Consider the following 20,074-nt stretch of genomic DNA (forward strand, 5'->3'; position numbering starts at 1 on the left):
ACTCCCATGCACATCACATGCATGCGTAGATGCACACACACACACACACACACACACACACACACACACACACACAGATACAGAGACACACACACAGAGAGAAAGAGAGTTACACACACAGACACACATACACAGAGACACACACAGACACACACACAGACAAACAGACACACACAGACACACAACCCCCCACACCACACACACACCCCCACACCCCCACACAAAGTTAGCTACAAACATATACATCTGAGAAAGTACACTTTAGGCCCAGTGAAACAGTTCTGAGGCAAGCATAAAGGGTAGCTGATCAGAACACTCTGTCTCCTCAGTTTATTGCAAGGCAATGCCCAGAATAATATTTTCTTAAATAGTACCAGGACATCTATCAGGGCACCTCTGACCAGTTCCTGACCAGTTAAAGAAAAGTAAAGCACTGAAGGAATAAACAAAGTTAATATTAGTGCTGGCTTCAATTTTTTTTTTTTTTTTGAAACTGCATTTTCAAGAACCGGCCTCAGCGAAGCTCAGGGCAGTAACATTTCTGAGAAATGTTTTCCTTTTGAGCTTTGTCCTTGATATTAACAGTAGCTGATTATTTAGAAGGGTAAGCTGTCTGACATTTATACTTTCTGTATTTTTCTCTATTAACGTAAGGCAGTTTGACTCAGGGAGCCTACGTATCCAAGACTTTGCTCTCCACAAGACAATGGTGGCTTTAAAAGCAAGGCTCACATGGCCAGGGCTATGAAAGAACCACACAGTAGCTTTCCCCTCCTCACATCCCGAGCACTCTGTGATTTCTTCTATGTATAGCCTTGGCTTCTGTTTCCACAAAACTCTGGCGGGTAAACGCTTGACTCCTGCATTTCCTAGCATGGGTATCATAAGGACTTCTCCCCGGCTCTGTCCAAACGCAACCTCTCTTTCTGTCATTTGCTTTCTGTCTTCAGGTATTCAGGAGACCTTTCTGCCATCTGTCCACCTACAGCCTGCTCTGGGCCATAGCAGCAGTAGCGCTGAGCACAGCTCAAGGTAAAGACCCTCAGTTCTTCACCTCTTCATCGGGAGAGCCTCTGGGGCGAAGCTCGGCCACTCCTATGCCTATTAGGCTAGTCCATTCATCTGCATGAACTACTTGGGCATGCTATCAGCCTTGGAACAGTGGGAGCGGTTCTTCCCGGATTTCCATGCTTTTGGTTTCAGAGTAGCAGAACAATTTGGCACTCTGAAGCGATTCCCGTAGATAAACTAGATTTAAGAAAAAACATCCCCTCCCTAGTAAAATAAAATGCCAGATTTTTGCCCCCCCCCAGAGAACTGGGGGAGGGGGATATATTTGAAAAATAATTCCCTGGACTTAATTTTAAAGACCTGGGAATACTTGGAAGGCCATCCTTAAAACAGAGTTCATCTGCTTCTTACAAAAAAGTAAAAGGTAGAAAAAAAAAAAAACAACAAAAAAACAAAAAACACTGTCACTCAGAGGTACATAAGTTTACATTGTCTCCTGTATAGCAATTCTGCCCATTTCACCATGTCTGAATTTTCTATTTTTTCTTGTCATTTTGAAGGAGCTTGCTGCTCCCTTTCTGTTGGTTCTTTTCTAATCACTGTGGTGTGATGTCATCATTAGTCTCTGAGAAGGATGCTGACGATGAAGGACTGGCAGGCTTTGCCCCCACCCAGAGCCCTCACACACTATGTCCATGACAGGATTTACTGACCAACTAGCAGAATTGAAAAGGATTCCAAACAAGCACCAAACAAGAATTGGTAACTTTCCCACTGTGGGATATCCTCTCCAGTCAAGCATAGCTTACCACATGCCCAATACTAGTTTCAATCGCCTTTCCATTGTACACTCTAAAAGCAACATTTTTTTTCAAACACATTCTGCAAGCTGTCAAAGGTTCTCAGGAAACCCTAACATCATCAGCGAGATCCTGCTTTCTATACTTGTCCTTGCCTTCAAGGAGTTCCGTCACTAAATGACCATTAAATGGTGGTCCGAGGTAGACTGGCTGCTATGCCCTCTTTAGTCTCTGATACTCCGGGGAAAGTTTGTGCAGACTTTATTTCCTGCTTCCACTTGTTAGTATTTTGTCTGCTTGGTTACCCTTAATGAACACATTTTAGTTCATCTATATGTTGTCCATCATTTTATGGTTTAGTTCCTGGCTATTGTTTGGTGTGTGGACGGGGAGATTTGGACGTAGGCATCCATTCATGTTCAGTCTCTGGTTCCCAGTGAACGTAGTTACGTTGAATCTTTCCATCAGAGAAATGCATCACCAAGCTTTATAGACACTGAGTGTATTATGTTCTGGTGACCATTTGGTTCTGGTAATTTATGAATCTTGTTATGAGTTCAGCTATAATTAGAGTATAGAAGGGAACTTGGGGAATTTTTGGTCTTATTGTATTGTGAAGAGTGTTCAGAAAGAGTAAATTTTTAAGACCAATTTCAAGTTCAGTTTGGGGAACTATTTTATTTTTTGAAAACATTATACATTTTATGACTCAGTGGTGTACATATCTGAGTAATACATATTCGTATATATGTATATATATAAACATATAATGGCTGTGTAAATCTAGTGTATTCAAATTAAATATAAAAACACCTATAAGCATATTTTTAAATGTTCTATATTATCGTATTTAAATTTTTGCCTTAATGGTTTAAAATTATGGAATTGGTTCTGAGAGACATACAGAAAACTCTCATATTATCACTGTGGATTTATAAATTGCTATTGTAGTTCAGCAGTGTTTGCTTTGTGTGTCTCAGGGCGAGGTTGCCAGGTACATGAGGTTTCATGGTTAATATGTTGTCTCACATTGGACTGCTCCCTGGTCCTTATCCTTTTGTTTTTCCATGTGAAAAATGCTGCTGGACTGGTGTTAGAATGTGTAAGCATATTTCTTGGGTTTTTCTTTAATTCTTTGCCTATACACACCCCTGTGTATTACATTCTTGGGGAATGCCAAAACCTGGCCCTTCTGGCCTACAAATTCTTCATTCTGTGGCAGCCATTCTACTAAGGTGAACATGTGTTGAGATTTTGTATTTCCTGTTTTCCAGATCTCTAATTCTTCCATTTAAATATGTCTTTTTTTTTTACTCACCCATCTTCATTCCAAAGTGCTTCTTGATGTATGACGCCCAGATTCATTTGTTGTTAGTTCTTGGATATAGCATTTATCACTTTCTTTGTGTCCCTTTTCTCAAAGGGTTGGTCCTTTGCTATTGGTTATTTCCTATTACACAGATGCTAATACATTAAGTCACCTGTCAGAGTATAAGTGGCCCATACTGCAGAGATGAAGTCCTTGCAATAATATCTAATAAAAATAGAGTAGAATGACAGTTGGTTGTCAAACTCTTTTGATCATGCTGGCTAGATCAAGTCTCCCAGAACATCATCCTGTTTATCACTCTCATTTTCCAGAGCCCTCTGTGATATTGTGCACGCACATGGGTGTGTGTGTGTGTGTGTATGTGTGTGTGTCAGTCTGTGTGAGTGTGTGTGTGAGTGTGTGTGTGAGTGTGTGTATGTGAGTGTGTGTGTGTGACTGTGTGTGTGACTGTGTGTGTATGTGAGTGTGTGTATGTGAGTGTGTGAGTGTGTGTATGTGAGTGTGTGTGAGTGTATGTGTATGTGAGTGTGTGTGTATGTGAGTGTGTGTGAGTGTGAGTGTGGTGTATGTGAGTGTGTTTGAGTGTGTGTGTGAGTGTGTGTATGTGTGTGTGAGTGTGTGTGAGTGTGAGTGTGTGTATGTGTGTGAGTGTGTGAGTGTGTGTGTATGTGAGTGTGTGTATGTGAGTGTGTGTATGTGAGTGTGTGTGTGTGTGTGTGTGTGTGTGTGTGTAGCACCTCCATCACTTTTGCTTAAGCTGTTCACCCTGGTGAACAGTTCTTTACTGTTGGCTCACATATCACTAAGCATGAACTCACTTAATGGACCTGTTCCATCGGGCAGTTTTCACACTCAGTCACTCTACTTCCTCTCCAGCTCACAGAGATTCTTCACACTTTCTGGTTACTGAGCATGGTCTTGTTATTGTCCTCTGCCTCTGCTCTTCAAAGTCAAACGGACATATACATATTTCTCTGCTAGCACTTAAGCACGTACATAAATGTTGTTTTCTTCTTTGCCTTTTTTTTTATTCTTTTCTATATTTGAGTTTCAGCACACATCTATTGATTACGAGGAGTGTGTGTGTGTGTCTGTGTGTGTGTCTGTGTGTGTGTGTCTGTGTGTGTGTGTCTGTGTGTGTGTCTGTGTGTGTCTCTGTGTGTGTCTGTGTGTGTGTCTGTGTGTGTCTGTGTGTGTGTCTCTGTGTGTGTGTCTGTGTGTGTGTCTGTGTGTGTGTCTGTGTGTGTGTGTCTGTGTGTGTGTCTGTGTGTGTGTGTCTGTGTGTGTGTCTGTGTGTGTGTCTGTGTGTGTGTCTGTGTGTGTGTCTGTGTGTGTGTCTGTGTGTGTGTGTGTCTCTGTGTGTGTGTCTGTGTGTGTGTCTGTGTGTGTGTCTCTGTGTGTGTCTGTGTGTGTGTGTGTCTGTGTGTGTGTGTCTGTGTGTGTGTGTGTGTCTGTCTGTGTGTGTGTGTGTGTGTGTGTGTGTGTCTGTGTGTGATAAGGTTCTATAATAGAAATGTTCTTTTTGGCTCCACAGTGGAAGTGGTGACCCAGGATGAAAGAAAGCTGCTGCACACAACTGCATCCTTACGCTGTTCTCTAAAAACAACCCAGGAACCCTTGATTGTGACATGGCAGAAAAAGAAAGCCGTAGGCCCAGAAAACATGGTCACTTACAGCAAAGCCCATGGGGTTGTCATTCAGCCCACCTACAGAGACAGGATAAACATCACTGAGCTGGGACTCTTGAACACAAGCATCACCTTCTGGAACACAACCCTGGATGATGAGGGTTGCTACATGTGTCTCTTCAACATGTTTGGATCTGGGAAGGTCTCTGGGACAGCTTGCCTTACTCTCTATGGTGAGAATCTTTGAGAATACATTCTCTCTTCTTTCAGAAATATAATTTCCAGGAGCACTGGGTATGTGGTTATGGTGCCTGGATTTTTTTTTTTTTTGATTTATAAACTTGGATGGGTTCACTAGAAGGCTCTTAGCCTTTCGTGACTGCTGTCACTATCCCTGCAGAATTTGGAGAGCTGACGTCACTGCACTAAGTGTTTTGGTTGAAACTATTTTCTCTCTAGGATCTTGCCATCACCAAAATTGAAGGCAATGATGAGGGTGCCACATTCTCCACGACAGTGAATTCATCGATTCACTAACTCGGCTTTTAGATAGCAAATGTGCAATACGTTATCTCTAGAGCCCTTTACAACTTTGGAAACCAGCAGCCGAGGCAGAGTAATGTAGCCTGTAGCCAATAGGATGTCTTTCTTGTTTTAGCTCAAGGAAGCAGTTTCTAAGATTTCTAAGGGTACAGCCAGCAGATGCTTTTCATAATGAACTGACACCACTGGGACTGTAACAGTGTATAAGGCATTCTTTAAACATCCCATAGGCTTAGGGCTGGGATGAGAGTATTTCCTCTTTACTAAAACATGGCTGCCATGAAGCATAAGAAGTGGGACTAAGGAAGACTTTGTAACATCCAATGTGATGTGGTTTTAGGAGGGAGAAGACAAACCTAGCGAAGACATTACAAATAATGAAGCAAGGCTTTCAGCTTGCTAAGAGAATTGGCCATAGGAAAGGAGAGATTTACTACAAGGTACAATGATGTGGGAAATCAGATGGATGCCAGAATCTTCTACTTCCTCTGTCAGTGATGGACCTTCTCAATGCCATGTCAGGCTTCCCTCCCAATTTCCACTTCTCTGTCTGTTTCTCTTACTCTCTTTCTTCCTTTCCCCCCCTCCTCCCACCCTCTTGTCTTCCTTTCCTTCTTTACTGCTTCTCACTTCATATTTTATAAGTTCTTCAATTTTTCCCTAATTCTTTCCTCTCCTGCTCATTCTTCCTCTATTTCCCAAATGGGAAACCTTTTGCTTTCTATCAAACCATACAATGTGCATCTAAGTCATTCTCTGATATCCCCATAGACTATGATACACCGTCTAATTGCATACGCCATGCTCATTTTTCCTTACTTTTACCTCTCCTGGCACCCTGAGTCTTGGAATTTGAGCACTCATCTTACAGCTCCACTCCCCCAGCTCCTGACATCTACCCAGCTCTTGAACCTACAGGCACAAACAAGCTTTCACTTATCACTGGCTTCTAATTAACTCATAGGTTGCAAAGCCAGCTACCGAAGGGTTGATTTGTACTGGTTGGCAGAAAGAAGGCTGACATTCCAACAGAAATAAAGTTGTTAGCTGGGGAGGCCTTTACAAAGAGAACAGGCTGCAACTAGTGTTGAAATTAGATCCTTTTCTTCTAAACATATTTTTCCAGCTTTGTCAGGTTATCCCTGAGGCCCTTCCAATAGTCACTCTCTGATTTCCTTAGTTATGGATTCTGAGTTCCTAGCTTGCATTTTGAGTAGGTTTTCAAACTAGGCAATTTGGGGAGGGGGAGCGAGACTCTCTGTCTTATTCAGCTTTTTTTTAATGGATTTTTCTCTAAATACCAGGCTCTGGGAACTGCGCCCTACCTGTTGCTTCTGATAGGTAAAGGGTATACATAGAAACACATAACAAAAGATTACTCACACAAAAGATACAGAATAATTAGGATTACACTATATGGAGGAGAAAAATATCATTTCATATCTTATCTTCATGTTTCTATCTAATCAGCCAGTTATGCTAGAGACAAAGTACAGATATGACATTTCTCATGCAAGGTTTGAACTCACTGGCAGAGATTGGGAAGGAGTGTCATTTTATCTGTCTATCTCCCATTGTCTTTCTATGAGGATTTCCCCCTCATTCCTGTTAGAAAATGCAGAACTCATTCGAGCTGCTTAACTGATGGCAGGCCATGTGTTTTTTTTTCTTTTGTCGCAGTACAGCCCATAGTACACCTTCACTACAACTATTTTGAAGACCACCTAAACATCACGTGCTCTGCAACTGCCCGCCCAGCCCCTGCCATCTCCTGGAAGGGCACTGGGTCAGGAATTGAGAATAGTACTGAGAGTCACTCCCATTCAAATGGGACTACATCTGTCACCAGCATCCTCCGGGTCAAAGACCCCAAAACTCAGGTTGGAAAGGAAGTGATCTGCCAGGTTTTATACTTGGGGAATGTGATTGACTACAAGCAGAGTCTGGACAAAGGTAAGAGAGTCTGGGCAAGGGAGACTGTGGTATGTCTGTTTATGTACTGGGAAGATAACAATGTTCTTCAGAGACTCTCAACTGCTTAGCAGAGGCCATAGTTAGAACATGGGGCAAGAGCAGGAAGAGCTTAAGGGAGCAAATACAAGTTTTGCTGCAGTCTTCCTATCCACAGAGATGACATTCTAAGACCTCCAGTAGATGCATGAAGCTGCAGAGAGTATTGAACCCTGTGTTACACACACACACACACACACACACACACGCACACACACACTGCTATCTGTAGTTAACTCAGCTCTCTAATTACATATGGTAAGAAATTAAGAAAATACAATCACAGAAATCTACTTTAACATTTGTATTTAGAATTCCTTTATGCAAAAAATCATTGAATATAAGAATGAGGTACAAAATCCAGTCAATATAAAAGTCAAGGCAGCTACTCCATGGTTAGAAGAAAGATAGCACACACAGAGTCCTTACACCAGACAATTCACATCCTTGGTGAGGTAGGATGAGGTGACATCAGATGTTATCCATTCACTCCCAATAGCACATGAGCTAAAATTTATGGATTGTGTCTTTCTGGGATTTCTTTTTCATATTTTTGAGCTACACAACAGCCAACTCATGCTCTAGAAAGTAAAATTGCCACAAAGTGTTCATGGGAAACATATTGCTTACATACCCATGGTTGAAATTCATCAACAGGGAAATATTGTCTAGGCAATCACAAAACTGTATGTCCAATAGCCACAGTAGACCATGAAAGTACCTAAGGGGAAGGAGGTGGGCCTTAGCTCAGTCTGGGGATGAGGAAGGTTTCCTAGAAGACCCCATTGACATCTGTGATGAATCTTTAGATGATCATCACTGAGAAAATCCCCATCTGAAGGCTCACCACTCTTTTAAGAAAAACGGCATTACCATTTGTTTTTCTAGCTTCTCACATGATTCCTTCCAAATGACTCTCTCTGGGACTCATGGATACAAGTTTGAGAATGGCGTGTGGGTGACTATAGAGAACTTGGTTTCAAGCATGGCTTTCTCTCTCATTTTGAAACAGTAGTCCTGGGAGTAGCCCCCAGTGATGAGCACCTGAAATGACGGCAGCCCTGTGCGAGTATTTTTCAATAAATAAAACCTGGAAGAGTTGTCCATGTTACCTTCTTGTGCAGTGGCCTCCTAGGAGTAGCTCCTACACACGTGTCTGGATGAGCCCCTTAAAACCTCAATGTTAGTTAGAAATTGGGTGTTTAGGTAAATGTTAGTCAAAAAGCCTTGTGTGGTGCATTTGGACTTTCACCCAGGGAGTCTCGGGATCAGCCAAGGCCAAGAGCAAACGTCCTTGAAAAATGAGAACTTGAAAAGGTAAATAAGCTCTTTTCCAGGAATCCTGAATTTGACTTACATGACATACAGTGTTTTCTATTGCTTGCACAGCATTTATTTATTCTGTGAATATTTACTGATGACGCAAAAACCCCATATGCACCTGTAGAAACCATGGGAATGAGGCAACCCTAAGGCTTTCAGTTCAGTTGTGAAAAGCCTGCTACAGAGAAGGTTCTAGAAGTTTCCTCTCCCTTTGCGTTCTCTACACCAAAGAGCCAGTGTTTAGCTGAGCTCCACTGAGCACACCTGGGAAGAGATTTAGTAATGAAAACATAGATTGGAAGAGACGCGGTAGAACAATGAATGAATTGTTTCCAGTGGTCTACATCATGGGATTCGTGAATTTTTCCCCCTTCCTAATTTCCAGTGTATTTAATTTTAAAGAACATGAGGTTTGAAGGCACAAAGATTTGACTAAGCCTCAACTTTTAAATGTTCTACCCTGATATTGAGTTCAATTGGTTTTCTGAGTTAGGAGTGGTTTCAATTTTAAGTCTTTAACTCCTTGAATGTTTTCAGGATTAAGTGGCATTCAAAAAATCTTTTTATTATATGTAACTGCATGAAATATGGTGGCTGTTACTAACATCTAATGGTTTCACAAACCCTATGAGGTCATGACTGTAAGTTGTAACTATGTATGCACTTCAGGATAATTTTAGAAGAGCTCTCAGGAGTCATAAAAACTTACTTTTTGCTTTTTCACCTTTTACTTAGCAGACTCCTCTTCTGACTCCCCTTTCTCTCTCTCCCCCTCTGTACAGGATTTTGGTTTTCAGTCCCACTGCTGCTGAGCATTGTTTCTCTGGTAATTCTTCTGGTCTTGATCTCCATCTTATTATACTGGAAACGGCACCGAAATCAGGAGCGGGGTGAGTCATCACAGGGGATGCAAAGAATGAAATAAGGTAAATATTCTTTTCTTTATAATAACTTGTGGTTTGTTTGAGTATATAAATAAGGGGGCAGCATTGTTAGATTTATTTTTTATAAATACATGAATGCCAATGCTGTTTAAGAAAAGCTACAAGCTCGCTTTCTTGCAAGTGGACATTTTGGATTTCCATTTTTTGGGATGTTTTAAAGGCTATTTCATAAGTGAAGAGTAAGAACTCTTAGAAAGAAAATAGGAGTATAGTGATTGGATAATAGTAAAATATTGTGAAACCAGATAAAAAAAATCCTGCACCCACACAGGACCTCTTCACATGCTAATAAGGCCAATCTTTTCTTCTTTTACATCAAGCCACAGCCATCTGACCAGTTAAGAGACTGTGAAATTGTCCAATACCATCTCATAAAGAGCACTTCCTATGCTGCACTCCCATGATTCCTCAAACACTCTCCACATACAAGTGATTCACACATGTTCTTGTTACCTCATAGTATTCTTCATGCCTTTCCAGGCTGTGAGTTTCTCTTCATCCTCCACCACCAACATTGGCCACAGTATCATATACATATTGCCATATATAACATATATTCCAATAATTATATATATATAGCTCCATAAATGTTCATTTATTGAGTGAACAGATGCAACTAGCATGAGTAAGATATTTTCCAAATTCACTTCTTCTTGCAGTACCTTATGAACACCAGCCAAGTCTTAGATATTGTAAAACATCATATAAGATTGCCACCAAAACAAGAGACATGAGCTATATCTCAGGAAACAAACGCATTTCTTTGCTTTCTCAAGCCTGTGCTTGACTTATTAAGCACAAAGCTGGGATTTTTTTTCTTTGAAATGGGAATTTCCTAGGGTTAAGAAAGGGTAATGTGAGAGTTCCTTCTATCTTAGATAACTGAACTTCAGGGTCAGGGAAGAAAAAAAAAACAGTTGGTCTTAAAGTAATATTTTAGATTTTTATTTAAAAATCTAATCTCAAATTCTACCTCATTTCCCTTTTCGCTTTATGGTTCCTGGGCTGTTGCTGTTGTTGTTGCTGCTGTTGTTGTTGTTGTTGTGTGTGTGTCCTCACAACGTTTTTGATCACCTTATCTTGCCTAAATCTTAAACACCAGATTACTTCATATGAATTTGCAAAATGAGCAATGAGCCGCAAATGTCTGTTCCCCTTGTTCTGCAACAATATCGAATGGTATATAAACAGAAGCCATAGAACATCAAGCCCTCCCCCACAATATCAAGGGCAGAAATCTCTCTGATTCTATCTTATCCAAACATTTCCATTTTTCAATTAGGTAGTGTGTGAGCCCAGCAAGGGGAACCAATTTTTTTCTTTGAGGTCAGAATCAGTTCTTATCAGCAGGTTACAACAGCAAGACTGCTTTCCTGTCTCTCTCTCAACTCAGGAAAAAAAAAAAAAAGAGCTATGGTTATCAATGGCATTCACTGTACAATATTCTCTGTTTCAAGTAAAATGTCCAAAGTCTTCAAATTCATTTATTCAAGTTCACTTTTGACTAAGAGTTGTGTTTAAGCCCAAGGTAAATTTCACTAAACAGGGATATTTGCAAGGTAATAGTTCTTTGTCCATTTAGCGAGTCTTAGATTTTCTAAGGAATAGAATGGCTAAACTCTAGAAAGAGGCAGTCAATGTCTACTAAGTCTTCGCCTTACTTAAGAAATAAATATTCCTGCTCCAGATGAACCTTGTGAACACTTAATTGCCATTTTGTTTGCAAATATTGACACGGCATATGGCCACGTCAATTCCTCTAAATGCTCAGATTTTGAGTAACTTGATTTTTTTTTTAAGATTTCAGAACTTTAGCAGCCATAGTATTTGATTGTGTATACTTACAGCTACTAAAATCAAGTGCCAATTATTTTGGAAGTCTTAGAGCTAAGGAAATACTGTCATGGAGAGCCATTTTTTAAGCTATGCAGAACTTTGTGAGAAAGAGAAAAAAGTTAAAGAATATAGTAACACTTCTCCCTTTTTTCATGCAATAGGTGCACCCACATCTCTCCATTTGCCTTCATACTTCCCTCCTTTACTTCTGTGCTCTTTCACTTTTTCTTCCTGTCATTTTTTGAGGTCATAGAACTTTCAGATATGAAAGAAAACGCAGTCAAAAGCATCGAAGTTCCAACACCAGTGATCACAAAGCTTCTGCTGTGAACATGAAAGAGGAAATGAGAAAGTCAAACTGAATGTGGTGTGTGTGTGTGTGTGTGTGTGTGTGTATGAATGTGTGTGAATGTGCATGAGTGTGTATGTGTGTATATGAATATGTGTGTATGAATGTGTGTGAATGTATATGAGTGTGTGTGTATATGAATGTGTGTGTATGAGTGTGTATGTGTGTAAATGAATATGTGTGTGTATGAATGTGTGTGAATGAATGAATGAATGAATGAATGAGAAAGTCGAACTGAATGTGGTGTGTGTGTGTGTATGAATGTGTGTGAATGTATATGAGTGTATATGAGTGTGTATGTGTGTATATGAGTGTGTGTGTGTGTGTGTGTGTGTGTGTGTGTGTGAATGAGCAAGTGTGTACTTGGCAGTTAGATAAGAAGAAAGAGAAATGATGCTTGTCCTAACTGAATCTAAACAGACTCATCTCCATGGAGGGCACAGAAGCCAATGCGAATGTGTTCAGTTAGGTCAACATTTATTTGCTAGTCCATCAAAACAAAACTCCTTTTACATCCCAATCACAATTCATGGTCCACAAAAATGAAAACAGATTTAGTTTTACCCAGAGGGGCAATCTGTAATAACTGCTGTTGTCTTTGCTTAGAGGTCAGCCTCCCCCAACTCCTCTTGTGATGCAGAACAGTGTAGGACATTGTCCTTTATTCTCTTTTCTGTCATACCATGTGCTCTGGAGGAAGTCGTGATAGCTACTAAGCCACTTTCCACCCAACTCCTAGCAGGATCACCACAGTCGTTTCCCTCGAGTCTACCCTTACAAGACTCAGAATCCTTTCAGGAATATCCTTACTTTGTTTTGCTTCCATGAATCAGTATTTTATTATTGAAATAGAAAGTGAGAAAGAATTCAAAGTTTCCTGGGGAAATTTTCTACCATCCCAAACCATTTTTTCTAGTAACAGTTGATGATGTCATAAGTTCGTAACTTCTCCATATAGGACAATGAAGTAAAATTGAGGCTGAGAATTACCTTTCATTTCACAATAATCACTCACCATTTATTATGTAGTATTATTCAGAAATCGATGAATGAAATTTTGGGTCTGCTGTGGAACAGATCACAGTAGACATCACCACATGCTAGAACTCTTTGTTTTAAGCAGCTAAGTTATTTTCTTCACTTTGGTTTAGTTAATTCAAGACTGGGTTGAAAACAAAAGAACACAGACACTCAAATGAGACATATATTCTGGACTTCACTTCTTTCATATAGAATATATTTTTGGTCACATTATATTTATCTTGACTTCCCTTGCTTCCTAGTAACCTGAGATATGAATGGGCTTTTGACAAAGCACAATGATTATATTAATAATTTACTATTTCCTGGATAGGAGCATACACTGATTCCTATTTTAAGCACACTATTATGTCAAGCAGTAAAGATTTTTTCAGTGAACTTTGTGGTGATAAAATTCATCATTAGCTAGCAAGATAATTCAAAGAGGATTCATTTTTAAAGCAATTAGAACCTTTGTTTTTAAACTATAATGCAATGATCTCCAGATTAAAGGACTGGGTAAGTGAGAACCCATAACCCTATCCCAGTAACTTCCTAATCTTAGGAAGGAATATGATGCCCTATATGAGTGAAGCAACGGGGAACCTCTAATAAACTATTCAGGCTAGCATTACTGGGAAAATGTACTCCAAGCCTATATGAAAAAATGTGCATGTTTTCTCATGTGTAAAACTGGTACTCATCATTTCACAATGGCATGACAAAATCTGATCACCAATTTCTTGGCTGCCAGGCTCTCAAAGCCTGGGTTTTCTTGTATGGAACTCTTCTCCAAAACCCTACAAAACATCATGGAATAAATGAATCAAATCCTGAGTTTCACTCTATGGCAAGAACACCTGAGGAATGAAGGCATCATAATATTCTGTACAGTAACTAAGTGGCAGTTTAGCTCTAAGGTGGACCTCCAACTCCTTAGCTGCTTCACCATGGAGATCTAGATCGCCTGTTCACATTAGCATTATTTATTACACAAATTAATGAAATAACAAGGATTAGAACATTTTTAAGCTGCATAATCCTCTGCTGTCATTATTACTTTGAAGTTTAGCTTATGTGAAAGAACGTAATAGTCTTGTCTATTACCAGTTGTGTTCTTTCGAACTGCTGTGCCTCCTACCCTTGTTGTCTTCACTTTGAATCTCGGCTGTACAGATCCACACTTCATTATTAGAATAACCAACTTTATGTTATCTAAATTGGAAGAGGTTGAGTTACTTTACAAAAGTATACAAATAGCCTAGTCAAAGGAAGATAAATACTATGTTTTCTATTGTTTCTTCATCAAATAGTCAGAAACTTGGTAGCTTACAACACAAAAATTCATTTTCCTACAGTCCTTCAGGTCAGAAATTCAACAAAGGAGTCATTGGGCTAAAATCAAAGTACCTTTAAAGCTATCTTCCTTTCTGCAAATTCTAGAAGAAAATCAATTACCTGTGTCTATTCAGGTGTTTCAGACTGAGTTCATTCCTTGTTTTTTGATTTTGTTTGTTTGTTTGTTTGTTTGTTTGTTTTACTTGTTTCCATGGATACAGAGGTAGTGATGGCCATTTAGGCCATTCTCAAATTGAGTTTCTCGCTGACTCCTCTTACCTTCATAAAGACTTGTGTGCTTGCAGCAGGCTTATCTCTATTTCTGGGCTCTTAATTAAATCATACAGACAAACCCATTCTTCCATGGAAGGTATTCCTTCCCACTTTCTGGAGACTGAGATGGGGATGAAACAGTACAACCATGTTCCTACCACACAGGCAGAGGTAGACTGGAGTAAGTGGAGAGACAGATGTTACCTGACCTCCAAGTACAGGCATCCATTCAATATCTTACCCTTGCTTAGTTCAGGACAAGGTTGTATCCAAGAGCATGGTCAGACCCTCTGAACACATCACTTTAGCTTTCTCATTCAAGCCTTGCCTCCTTCCAACAAAGCAAGACTTTACCATATTTTTCAAGATTATATTATATTTTCTGTGTCTCAAGTCTTGAACACACACAAAAAAATATGTAATTTCTGTTTTCTGTTCTTCATTAGTCATCACTGACTGTGACATTACCAAAATGGGTTCTTTTCATTGGAACCTCAATTCTTACATACTTCCTGCATCTCTGTACCCACACACAAATCACAGCAGCCAGCGTTACTGACCTTGTCCTGATATCTTAGTCATAAGTCCATTTGAATTCTCTGCAAGAGCAAGGTAAAATAGTACACTTAGCACTGTACATCACAATATCAGATAAGACCAAACTGATCTTTCCCGTCCATCATAACTTAGTAAGACACAAGTTTCTAACTAGGCATGATGGTACATGCCTGTAATATCAACAACTGAGATGTTGAAACGAAGGAATTTCAAGTTTAAGATTGGCCTGTGCTATGTGGTCAAAGACTGTCTAAAGAGGGGGGAAAATGGAGATTTCTGAGTCTCTGATATTGAGAGAACAATATTATGGGGTCATTGTAGATATCAAGTACCTGGGTATTTTCCTCATCACTCTTTAATGCACACACTCCTTTCACACACACACACACACACACACACACACACACACACACACACCCCTCAGTATAGCATGTAGACGTATCTTCTCTCGGTGACTTTTTCCTTTCACAACCTTCAATACAACCTTCTATTTCACAATAGAGTGTTATGGAAGTTTCTGTAGAGCAGAGAGCACCACAATACGGCTTATTTCTCTCTTCAGTAAAGCAAACTAGAAAGAACTTGCTCATTAGTTCTCCCAACTCTAAAATCTCTGTGGTCAATGGTTTATGACATTTATACAACAAAAAAGAAAAGATTAGCCTTGTATTTTGTAGCTCTTTTGAAGGTTTTTTTACTAAATATCATTGGGGCTTTTCATCTTCACAGTGTGTGTATCAATAATTTCAGCTCGATTATTTGTATCACGTTTTAGACTGACAAAATTATATTAATAACACAATACAATGCTTTGAGTGTATGTACAGGTTAAAACAAGCTAAGGAATACCACTTGTTCACTACATGTTAAACTATTTTATTAAAACACTTACAAGCTAAGATTTTAGTCCTTTTCAAGTGCTTGATAACCTTGTTACCATAGTCACCATGTGTTACAATAGGTTTCTGGAACTCGTTGTCTGTTTAACTGAAATTCCCTTCATCTTCCCAGTGCTACTTGAGAAAATTCTATAATTGTATTCCTGTCTTTAATAAGTCAATATTTTAACTTTCTCTTTTAACAAAGGGTATTATAAATGACCTACAGAGTTGGTTATTTTCTAATTACTCATTTGTTTTATTCTCAACTACAACCACTTCTTCACCGATTCTGATAAAGTCCTATTTGTTTAAAACAAATAGCTGGGTACCTATGCTCCTTTCTCTGCATTTGGAAATTAGGAGCAATTACTGTAGCTATACAAATGCTGTGAAGGTTTTAAAGGAAATGCATGCAATTAGAAAAATGCTAAAAAAAAAAAAAGAAGAAAGAGAAAAAGCCAGCGCCAGCTAGCTTAGGGGATTGCCAGCAGAGTTGCTCTTGTCAAGTTATTTAGTACAAATGATTTCATCATTTATAATTTCAAGCTACCAGCAATTTGACCATTGGCCTATGCCATTAAGACTCCATTCAAGGAGTTGGGGATTTAGCTCAGTGGTAGAGCGCTTGCCTAGCAAGCACAAGGCCCTGGGTTCGGTCCCCAGCTCTGAAAAAAAAAAAAAAGACTTCATTCACATCACTGAATCATAGGAAGGTTCCAATAAGTGCTGGTTTTTATTGTTTCTAAGTCTATGGTCCCTTTTGGTTTTAGCAATGTGTATTTAAGCATTTGCACACATGATAACAGGAGGAGAGCTCATAGAGGTGAACAGAGAAAAGGACATGGGGGTTACAGCAAGTGGGATTTGAGAGAACAGAACTCAGAAACTGATTTGAACACAGGAGTAGGCATAATTGGGAAGCAGAACACACAGTATTTGTTTCACAAGCAGGTTTAGAAGTTCAAAAGCAAGATAAGGTGAGAAGGGAGAAAGGGCAGAAGATGCATATACTGAAATGAGCTTATTATGCCTAACATTGATTTATTGATATGGATAATATAAATTGCTTCATTTAGAAGATTTAGAATTATTTTGGCTAAACTGAGTTGTTTGGGAAGGATGTTGAGGGCTAGGAGGATGAGGAAGCTGGTTATTTAACACATTTAGGTATTATAATATATAATATAAATTGCTTCATTTAGAAGATTTAGAATTATTTTGGCTAAACTGAGTTGTTTGGGAAGGATGTTGAGGGCTAGGAGGATGAGGAAGCTGGTTATTTAACACATTTAGGTATTATAATATATATTATACATGATTCATTATAGAGACATTTATATTAGACAGAAAAACCATAGATGGACTAACAGTGAAGGACACTATGAAAAACTAAAAATAGCATTGTGAGCAAACCATATATAGCATACAATGAAAGGAAAGATTGGGGAGCAAGAACCACTTATTTAAGAGAAGTAGTCTGAGATCAGCTTCTCTGGGTTGTTTAGACTAAGGACCTGGAAATAGAAAACAAACCAGCCATGGAGGAAAGCAGAGATAGTTGACCTCTAGCAAAAGAGTTACAAATTCAAAGTCTCAAAGAAAGAGAAACCATTAAGAGTTTAGAACACTCCGACATGGAGTAGTCTGAGAGGCTCTGCCCACCCTAAACCTACTTCTTACTCATCTGCAGTAAAGTGTAAGTTCAGACTAAATGGATGATTTAAAAACAACTTGACAGGGCAAGTTCATGTCTGTTAAGTACAATAATTAAAAAAAAATCAATTTTGGCATAAATTCTTCTCTTTTATTTTCTTTTTGTTATAATAATTCACTTGTATTAAAATATTGGGGTATATTAAGGGGGAAGATAGTGAATTACTGACAGCTGCTGAAAATGTTGGCATCTAAAATATGTAGAACTCTGGAAGATCCAGTAAAGTGACCTAAGAGGACACAAAATGGGAGGGAGGGACCAAGGTTAAATACCAAGTCTGATATCTCACTATCTAGATTCCTTGTGGGGAATCTGACATCATCCCATTCCAGGCAGTCAGTAACTCTTGAAAACATTTTTGACTTAATAGTGATTATTCTCAGTCTGATGTCCTCAAGCTACAACCCAGAGAGAACAAAGCCCAGGGTTCTTCTTAGTTAGACCTCTCCAATCACTTGGTATTCTTGAACATGTGCCTTGCTTTGTAACCTTAGGTGATTCTCTAATCGATTACTAGGTCAAAAGTGTGGGATCAAGAGCTTAAAGACGAAGGAGATAGGGTCCTTGAACTAGAGCATTGTTAGTTCAAAGCCATTCTGAGCTTCACAGTGAGTGAAGTTCCTGGACAACCTCCTGGACTATAGAGTGAAAGTTGATATCCAAAAGGAAAGGAAAAAACGGAGAGAGGGGAGAAGGAGGGGGAAACTGTACACTGAGAGATCCCTGTATTTCTTAATTCTGCTGTTAATTGCTTAAAGTATGTTGAGAAATAAGAAATGTCCAATGTTGACACACTTCTCTTTCTTTTATTCAGAGCTCTAGAGAAATTATACAGAACCCTGAACGTGTTTCCCTGGTCTACTTGAATCTGATGTTAAAGAAAAGCAGGAGGGAAAAGGTCATTCTCCATAGGACCTAAAAAAGAGCAAAAGATGCAGAAGGAAGCCTGTGAGGGATTTGACTTTTTGCTGCTGTCCCGGGTCCTCAGTATTTACATTCCAAGAGGAAGTTGTGTGCCTCGGGTCTGTTGCAGGACTTGATTTTTGTGGAGCAATGCAGCGTCATTGCTGTTAGAAAGGCACCAGACTTAGAATCACCAGTGCCAAGCCGGCTCGCAGACCGACTAGGGCTCCCACCGGAGGGACAAATCATAGTCAACTTACCTCACAGAGCTTCCTGGTCTTTATACAAAGTAGAAAGGAGTGGGACCAGAAAATTTGCCATGTCTGAGATCTGATGGAATTTTAGGAAGAAAACTGAAGAGCGATCAAAAGAAGAAGAGAGAACACAGAAGGGTCAAAGAGCTTCGGAGAGTACCTTTTGCCTTTCTGTTGGGGTCCCACCTCTGGTTTTGTTCTTAGGTCCACCAGTTTGTTTCCCTGTTGTTTGAGTATCTAATTGACTACCTGCTACTGTTCCGCTGATTGTTGGCCTTGCTAAAATCCCTGATTCCCCTGCCGTTCTCTATGTGCTTCTATGAGGGTTACTATGATGAAAATAGAGAAGAATTTAGTGTGAAGTAACATTGGCAACCGTAATGTGTCCATTTAACTTATTTTTATAGCACGTAGGCAAATACCGTTAGTCTTAGCAAGTAGTTCACATCTTTACAAAAGCATGCTTTCCCTGTCCATTTGGCCCAGGATATCACCCTCTTTGAGGCCATTCTGAATCCTGTCTCGTGTAACGATAATATATTATGAAAACAGATGTGTTAAGAATTTCCTGTACAGCAGTCAGTTGTATATTCTCTCTCTCTCTCTCTCTCTCTCTCTCTCTCTCTCTCTCTCTCTCTCAACTTCTTTTTCTGTGACTTTATTTTTCACAAAGAGAAGGCAACTCTGGAATACAATCGCTTTGTTCTGAAGACATTTGTGGACATCTTAACCCTTTGACAGAACTAGTGACGTTGTTTTCTGTATCTTTTGCTTCATCTGTCTCTGTAGAGTGACCTAGGAATTCAAGTGTAAGTTGTTTTCATTGTCAAACTCGATATTTATATACTTGGTATGCTTTTCATGTGTTATTTAATTCCGTATAATTTTCCTATATTTGTATTAAAATACTGAGCAATTAAAAGTGTCAACTAAATAGTTGATGTGTGACATTCCCTTGAGAAATATAGAAATAAAGAATAACACTTGGATTTTTTTTTCTCTGTATTCAAAACCTTCAGTTGACCTTTCTGCTTACTCATGGGTGGTATCTGAGGTGGTCAATGAGAATTACTGTAGGTAAGTCTCTTTTGATGTTTTTCTAGAGTTAAGGAGTTTCCTAGGTATGCTCTCTTGGTTTTACCTTTAAATGCCAGACTTCACAAAAGAATAGCTTAGATTGTTTCTGGCGCCATAGTAATTAGCACTCTGTCTTGCTGTGTTCCTGGTACCTTGGCTGAATCACTGCTGTGTCAGGCAGGAAGAATGAAAGAAATGTCTCCAAAGTGCCGTTCTCAGGACTCACTCCTCTCATTATTCAAGGACATTATTGAGACCCACAAAGAGGTTTTTTTATTTACA

General features: G+C 39.3%; 1 protein-coding gene across 4 annotated transcripts in view; it reads left to right on the plus strand.

The window, feature by feature from the left end:
- Cd200 (Cd200 molecule) overlaps window positions 1–19,704 on the plus strand; it is a 27,371-nt gene extending 7,667 nt beyond the window's left edge. Inside the window, exons 2-6 of one of the 4 annotated variants that reach the window (XM_006248325.5) lie at window positions 951–1,032; window positions 4,676–5,002; window positions 6,993–7,265; window positions 9,428–9,571; window positions 18,373–19,704. In XM_006248325.5, the coding sequence (XP_006248387.2) occupies window positions 951–1,032; window positions 4,676–5,002; window positions 6,993–7,265; window positions 9,428–9,570 (825 nt within the window). In that variant the 3' untranslated portion in view covers window position 9,571; window positions 18,373–19,704. Of the gene's footprint in view, window positions 1–950; window positions 1,033–4,675; window positions 5,003–6,992; window positions 7,266–9,427; window positions 9,572–18,372 lie in introns of those variants that run through there. The other 3 variants (NM_031518.3, XM_017597873.2, XM_017597875.2) reach the window with 3 other exon arrangements.
- The last annotated feature ends 370 nt before the right edge of the window (window positions 19,705–20,074 follow it).

Source organism: Rattus norvegicus, chromosome 11 (genome assembly GCF_036323735.1).
Source record: "Rattus norvegicus strain BN/NHsdMcwi chromosome 11, GRCr8, whole genome shotgun sequence".
NCBI lineage: Eukaryota > Metazoa > Chordata > Mammalia > Rodentia > Muridae > Rattus > Rattus norvegicus.